This window comes from Pinus tabuliformis, chromosome J (genome assembly GCF_031772625.1).
Source record: "Pinus tabuliformis cultivar Carrire ecotype Pingquan chromosome J, CPIR1, whole genome shotgun sequence".
In the NCBI taxonomy this organism is placed as follows: Eukaryota; Viridiplantae; Streptophyta; class Pinopsida; order Pinales; family Pinaceae; genus Pinus; species Pinus tabuliformis.
In genome coordinates, this window is record NC_142295.1 from 853967688 (window position 1) to 853976090 (window position 8403).

The 8403-nt window shown below is 35.1% G+C and overlaps 1 protein-coding gene across 1 annotated transcript; it reads right to left on the bottom strand.

Moving 5' to 3' along the window:
• Positions 1-3122: 3122 nt before the first annotated feature.
• LOC149229383 (ubiquitin carboxyl-terminal hydrolase 25-like) lies at positions 3123-3698 on the bottom strand. The gene has a single exon (XM_089381024.1). The coding sequence runs from the start codon at positions 3696-3698 to the stop codon at positions 3123-3125; it is 576 nt and encodes a 191-aa protein (XP_089237150.1).
• Positions 3699-8403: the final 4705 nt, after the last annotated feature.

Sequence of the window (8403 nt, forward strand, 5' to 3'; positions counted from 1 at the left end):
GACCACCCTTGCTTAAAGGACATGCAACAAATATTTCAATTTGATCCTATGATTGATTATGAAGAACTTCTGAATTGTGTTGAGCGTCACATCACTTGCAATGAGAAATATTGCCTACACAAGAAGGTGGGAAGATTTGTGTGTCAATATAAGGTGCCATGGGATTTATGCGATCATTCAAAACTTTATGTTGATGAGAATTGAGAAAAAAAGTATGAACCAAGAAGAAACGATGATAGATTGAATACACATAATCGTGAAACATTAATGATGTAGAGGGATGATATAGATTGGCAACATGATCTTTCAAAGCGTGTGGTCATTAATTACATAAAAAAATATGCTGCAAAGTCTGAAAAAGGATCAGAAACATTTCATGATTTGTTGATGCGTGTTTCCTCTATTCAAAATCCAAATGAACCAACAGCATGCGCATATAAGAGTGTGTTATGTGAATCCATTGTTGACAGAGATATAGATGCATAGGAGACACGCCATTTGCTTTTAGAGCTTCCTCTTTCTGAATGTAGTCATTGATTTGTGGTTCTAAATATTGGTTTGAAGGTTTTCAAACAAGTGTGTGTTGATACATATGACAATGACAGTGACAATTCTCTTATTGATGCATATATCGAATGACCTACCCATCCTGAACACCTTCCATTGATAGACGTGGCAAAATCCTGGTCATACAACAAAAGTCAACGTGGGGATAAATGGAGAGAACGAAAAAATGCAACTATTGTACGAGTGTTTCCTTGTTATAATTCAATTCCTAATCATGAAGATGACAAGTTTTTAGAATTTTGTTGGTCAAAGTTGATATTATAAAAGACCTTTCCTGATCTCCCTAGAGATATAGGTCACACAAGTGATGAAATTGTGCATAACTGGGAAAACTTTCGATACAATCCATGGCATGTTGATCATAATCCATTACCTCCAATTCAAATAGTTGAATTTGATGAGGAAGAAGTTCCAAATCCACCTACAAATTCTAGGAAAAATGAGTGGGAAATCATTTGTGGATTATATAAGAATAAATTTATAAATTATAACGAGATTGAGATGCTTGGACATAAGGATCGTGATGTTATGCATAACTGGAGCAAACAAATTGTGGCTGAGGAAACTTCTAATCATGCTATTCATTTTCATACTAACCAACATTCAAAGTCTTATTCGTTTGCATGTTTGGGAGTTAAACAAAGAATAGCATTTGATATTATCCTTTACCAATATAGATCAGGGGTTGACCCTTTACTTATGATAATACATGGAAGTTAAACAAAGAATAGCATTTGATATTATCCTTGACCATTATAGATCAGGGGTTGACCCTTTACATATGATAATACAAGGAAATGCAAGTACAAGAAAGTCTTATTTGATTGGAGCTATTAGAAAGGCCCTTGAGATTGAGGCTCTGTGCGAGAATACCCATTGCTTATTTTAGCTCCTACAGGGGTTGCAACTTTTAACATATCTTGAACAACAATTCAATTTGCACTTCAAATGCCAATAAAAGAGGTAACACGTCTTTGGGGACCAGGGTTAATGACCTTGCAAGATGAATTGAAGCATGTCAAATATATCCTAATAAATGAAATGAGTTTCATTGGAAGAAATTTGCTAAAAAACATTGACTCTAGACTTCAGCAAGCTTTCACAGAAAATGCTAACACTTTTTTTGGTGGGAGGTCAGTTATATTGGTTGGTGATTTGGGACAGTTACCACCTATTACTGATAAACCTATATATGCATCTGAATGTCTCATAAAAGAAATATGGAATTCATTCACAAAAGTTGTGACTCTTGACACTGTGTTTCGACAATATGGATAGAGCATGAGTTTATTCACTAATTTTCTAATTTTCAATAAAAAAACCCATACCTTAGAACATTCACAAGAAGGAAGGGAACAAAGTCAACCACAAATCTACTTAACACTAATGTCAAGCTCTCTTGCTAACAAAAAGCCTAAATCTTCTACTTCCTCTATACAGTGTCAATCTAAAGAACAATATAACCATGGAAACAACAACTTTCTCAAATCTCCAAAAACACCCTTAAAAGAAAAAGATACTCCTTTAAAAAAGGAAGCAAATTAAAATATCAAAGAAAAATAACTCCATCACCAAAAATAACCAACTTCAGATGCTAAAATGAAAAATATTTCTCATTCAACAATACACACCTTTCATGGAGAAAATCCAATTACCTTCCTTTTTTTTAACTTCAATACCCTACATTGCTTTCAAAAGTATAGACACAGATACACCAAGTGGAAAACATATTCCACACATGGGTAATTTTTATACCAAAGGAACACAAACTGGAATCTTAAGTGGTGAATAAAAGGAATAATAAAAAGCTAAAAATGAGTCAATCTGAAGGGTAAATGCCCTTTCTCTCTTCATTCAATTCAACTTCGAGAATCTCCCAATCCTGGCATTCATCTTCTACGTAGTCATTTGATTCAACTTCGAGAATCTCCCAATCCTGGGATTCATCTTCTACGTAGTGATTTGATTCAACTTCGAGAATCTCCCAATCCTGGCATTCATCTTCTACGTAGTCATTTGATTCAACTTCGAGAATCTCCCAATCCTCGAATTCATCTTCTACGTACTCATTTAATTCAACTTCGAGAATCTCCCAATCCTCGAATTCATCTTCTACGTACTCATTTAATTCAACTTCGAGAATCTCCCAATCTCCAACGCTATCCTGAGGTTTGAAATTGACTTCTACGACATCCCCACCCGCAAAAATGTGTTCATCCTTCAAATAAAATTCGAATTCGAATTTATCCTTACTGGAAATATCGATTCTTCTGCAATTCTGATGAGCTGCGAAACAATTATCGTTAGAATCTGCGAAAACATCTTCAATGCAGTACCCATGATCTGCAGTTATATCATCATCCTTTTCTAATTCTAACTCGTGGTTACAGTCTGCAAAATCATCTTGCATTTCGGTATCTCCAGCTGATGCAATAACATCATCATGTACAGTTGTGGGCACTGCAGCAGCACCATTGCAGTCACTATAGGATTTGAAAATTGACATTTGCATTTGGGCTGGCGTTAAGTTTTTGCAATTTTGGCATCCATAAACATTATCCCCATCTCCCAGCAGCTGTGATGCAAAATAACAAGAGAGCGCCTCTTCCAAGGAAGTTACAGCGTTTGTTAATGGAAGGCTCAGGTCCATAATATCTTCCTTCTTGTTCGACTTGCCTTTGCGTTACACCGCCGAAGATGCTTTTAATAATCCCTTCATCTCCGCCATCTTTTTCACGTACTCTCTGCTGCTTCCACTGCCCAGTGCACACGTCGTTGCAGGCTCCAATCACATAAGTTAGAAATTCGTGGGCGTCTTCCTGGTTTCCTTTCACAAAATGTTTGGCAAAGAGATTCAAAGAGTTTGTGATTTCACGAGGAGAGTCGCATGATTGGGCAGTGTTGCAGAGAGACCTCACGATGCGTTTCTCCAGCAAGCAGAAAGGGCAGTCATGGTTAGACGATATATTGCAGGAAGCAGAATGTGGATTGGCGCCGAGGCAATGTTCTGCCAAGGGAGGTGTGTAAGTGAGACACTGAAGCACACTGTTGAGATAGCATGTATTGCCAAGATTCATAAGCCCTGTCGGTCGTCTTGCCCGTGCTTCTTTTTCTTGCCCGCTGGACTCCATTTCGCTTGTTACACTGAAGAAGCTGGCTATGGCGTGAGAATCCCCGAGCTGGAGTAGAAGCATTCGGTTATTACTTTGACAATACGAGTGTATTTCTGGCTTAGAACGTGGATTCCTCCTTTATATATAGATCCTTCCTTCCGTTTCATACCAGCCTTGGCCGACCATTAGTGTGGCCCAGTTTTTAGACCCGACACCCACCCAGATCATAGTTTATTTAATTTGAATCACCTCCACCGAGAGTTAATTATTATTTTCATTTAAATATTTCATAATTCATTTTCTTGATTAATAATAAAAGAGTTTAATTGAATATTTTTTTTGAGTTGAAGTTTGTGTTTTTATAGTTAAAGCCTTCTTGTTTTTAAGAGGTTATGAGTTCAATTTTCTTGATATTTTTGGGTAACAGGAAGTGATCTTATAGCCTGGATTTCCCTGTACAAATATTTTTAGCTTTTAGTGGAATCAATTTTCCTAAATGTCTTTGGAGTTAGGCTCTATTAATAAACCCATAAAAAATGATTCCTTTAAGTAAATATTGAATAAATTATTTGTAAATTAAATCTAACATATATTCAATGTAATTAATATATGTATATGAAAATTCTTAAATATTCTTAATTTGAAAAGGGTCATAACTAATTGTGGGGTTACAATGTTGGACAAATGGTTTATACATTCAACATGTGGACTACTCCTAGGATAGACTTCCCTAAGGTTATGCTCGAGGAAAATCTCATTGATCATGGTTCCTTCTTTTTTCAAATAGAGAGATAGAGTTTTTATTTTTATTTTTCCTTTTTGGATAAAACTTTATAGAAATACTTTCGACTTTGGATCTCATGTCATTTGTAGAAGTTAAATTTAAATAGAGAGTACAACCATCTTTCCTCTTAGTCACTTATATAAAAAGAATCGATTAACAAAAAAATATTGTGTTATTAAAGAAGTGTTAAGTAATTAATATTTTATTTAAAAATAAAAAATAATCTTAATTAAAAAAAAAATTACTATAAACTAACATATATTTATCTTAATTTCTCATCTACCAAGCACTTCTTTTGACTGTAAAACTTGAGAAAAAAATTGCACTTCAAGAAATTGTGTTCCTCTAGATTCTTGGTAAATCCATTGTTAAAATATTAAAATGGATTTATGCTAGTTTAAAAATAATATATATATATATATATATATAGATATAGATATAGATATAGATATAGATATAGATATAGATATAGATATAGATATAGATATATATATATATATATATATATATATATATATATATATATATATATATAGATAGTGTTGACATTGAAATATTTTATATATTTATGATTCATATTTTCATATTAAAATGCTAATACATGTTCCCTCCTATTCGGCACGAGTTAAAAAACATATATTTATAGGATATAATCAATCTCTTTCTTTCTATATATATACACACACACACAAACACATTGAATTAGTTTTGTTATTAAATATTGAAGGAATTACATGCAAAATCTTGGTTAGTGTAGTTGGCTACCTCTTTCTCCTGCAATCTTCCATAATTTTCTAGAGCCATACAATTTCCTTTGTTGCTTTAGGTGTTGCCACATATTTTGCCTCAATTGTGGAACTTGGTGGAACTGATTATTTGTGTGACATCCAGGAGACAACTCCTAATCCAAAACTCATAACATAATCTAAAGTAGATACGCCAGTTCCTTTATCTCCATCAAAATCTGAATCAGAGTATCTAATCAAGCTAAAGTCATCCACCTGTGTATACATGAATCTAAAGCCTTGAGTTCCCTTTAAGTACTTTAGAAGTCTTTGTGTAGCAAACCAATGACCCTCACAAGGCTTTTAAATAAACCTAGATAGGATTCCAACAATAAATGAAATGTACGGTTTAGTAGTATTCAGGTAGTTGAGACCTCTTATGAGTTGTCGGTACTTTGTTGCATTCTATAAATCTTTTCCTTCAGTGGATGTGAGTTTTAAATTATGTTCCGTTGGAGTAGTCAAAAGATTGCGCTCAACCATGCCAAATTTTTTCAACAAGTCTCCAATGTACTTCTTTTGAGAGAGGAATATAAATCTAAGATGTTGGGTTACTTCAATACAAGGATAGTAGTGAACATATCTCAAATATATCATTGCAAAACCTTTCCTCAAATCCTTCTTCATTGATGCAATGCAATTTTCATTTTTCCCTGTCATCAGAAGATCATCTACATACACCACGAGATATACCACTGTTTTTCCAACTTTCTTGACAAAAAAAGTTGCATCATCAAGATCATAGTGTGTGAAATTGAGTTTTAGAAGATGCTCAGTCAATTTCTCATACCAGGCTCGCAGTGCTTGTTTAATGTTAAACAAGGATTTAACAAGATTGCATACTTTGTGTTCATGACCCTTCACAACAAATATTTTTGGTTGAGACATAAATTTATTATATTTCAGATCTCCATTCAAGAAATATATTTTTACATCCATTTGATGGACTTTCCAACCGTTTTGAGCTTCTAAGGAAAATATAGTATGGATGGAAGCCCATTTTTTTGTGGGGAAAAGGTATCCTCATAATTTATCCCTTCCTTTTGTGCAAATTTTTTTTCCACGAGCCTAAATTTATGCTTGTCAAGTGAGAGATATGATGTAACACCATCCTCCCACATCTACCCAAGTACCCGAACAACCAAGATAAACATGCAACGAGAGGCTACTATGATTGGATTCAAACTCCTATGTGACCTTAAGGAAATGAAATCAACGGAAACATAACATATAGACCTTCCACATCAGCTACAGGACCCTTGAGAACCATGCCAACACTTTAGGCAGCCTCCCCCTCGGTCCTGTTAGTGTCAGTCTTGTTAGCCTGTCACCTGGATCAAATGTGCTTTTACTATGCTTGTTAGGGTGTCAAGTCAATTTTTTATCATTTAAGTGAATCTTCAAATAAAAATTTGGTCATTGGTTGTTGTGTCCAGGTCACTACTGCTCCCTTCACTTACTCATGGTCTTCATCACTCATCATGGTCATTGTCTTCTTCAAGGTATCATATCTTCATTTACGTGTCTTGGGTCATGAAATGGTTAAATTCCTCATTTTAGGTCATGGTCTAGGGTTTCACTCCATGTGTCATCATGATACCATATGTAAAAGAAAAACATGTCCATCATGTGATTCAGTGGGTAAAGGGAGTTAGCGGCTTAGGGAAAGAAAAATAAAGGTAAAGGTAATGTTTTATTTCCAATAAGACAATGTTACAGTACACTACCTCGCCTCATCATTCCTCATAGGGACATGTTTGCTTCAAAATATATTTTTGACCAAATGGAGAAGAATTTTACAAAAGTGAAATAACATTTTGTCCATTATAGTCCAAGGAACAAAAACCTCCTTCATTTTATGCACAGGTGTTATCATTTGAAAGAAATTCACAAAATACACTTGCTACGGGAGAATTGCTGCACTTCTGGACAGCTTGAATTCAAGACAACTTTTTAGGAGTTTGGAGCAGTTATTGACAGTGCTTAAGGATTCTATTGTGTACCAAACATACTAAGCTTTCCAATGGTACCTTCAGATCATTATTTTGATTAGTGTAAGGCATCAAAACGTGCTTTGCAAGTTGGCGCTGCTCTTTTATCAGAGACACGCTGGGTTTTGGAGTGACCTTGGGAAAATCAATTTTCCTCCTTGATGGAGTGTCCAAATTTCATTCTTGAGGAGTCTATCGTATAGAAGACTTCAAGAGATTTCCAACAAGCTATGAAGCTCTCAATTCGGAGCAGATTAAGGCCTCTAATAGTGGTTTGGAAAACCGGTGTTGCGCTCAGGAAGATTGCGTTGCGCTGAGGAACACTGTGCTGCGCTTGGGCCAGAGTAGCTAAAATTGCCTCAAACTCACCCAAAATCAATTTTTAAGATTTCTCACTTGTTTTATTGCAATCCTTAGCTGAGCTATAAGCAAGTACACCACCTTACTTACCTTTTCAATTTGCAAAATCAATTCATGCAAAAGCTTTCTTCAATTAGGGTTTTTTAGTGAATTTCTCATGCAAAAATGATAGGTTAATGATGGCCATTTTCCTTTCTTGTTTTTTAACATGTAAAATCTTACCCTACACCTTTATACATGTTTGATATGCCATGTAAACCACTCAATCAACCTCTAAACATAAATTTACCTCACTAAGATTAAAACCGTAGTTCATTCCTAGGGGTTTTGGGCACTTTCCCTAAAAGCTCTGTTTTTTCCCTTTTACAAGCACATTGTTCCTTCATTTCTCTTCCACTCATTTTCATAAGTTTTCCATAATCCATATCCACCTCTTCCAAACCTCCTTTACCATTTTATCAACTCCACCTACCCATCATTTCATTTTTCACTCATCCCTCACTATTTTTTCCCCTTTCCTATCATCTAGGGTTTCAAAAATGAAATGATATTGTTTCACCCAGCCATCACCAAGACACATCAGCATAGCCTATGGAAGTAGGGTTATCAAACAAATCAAAGGAGGTTCCCAAGGCACCTAGAACTGAGGTGACCAAAACATACGAGAGATGAAAAGGACTTGTGTTTGCTTCTCATGGTGAGAAAGGGGCCAAGCCTTCTTCATCAACAAAATAGGGATCGATAGCAAAGGATAAAGACACATTTGAGCATGAGTTTGAGCTTATTGATTTAGAGGTAGAAGA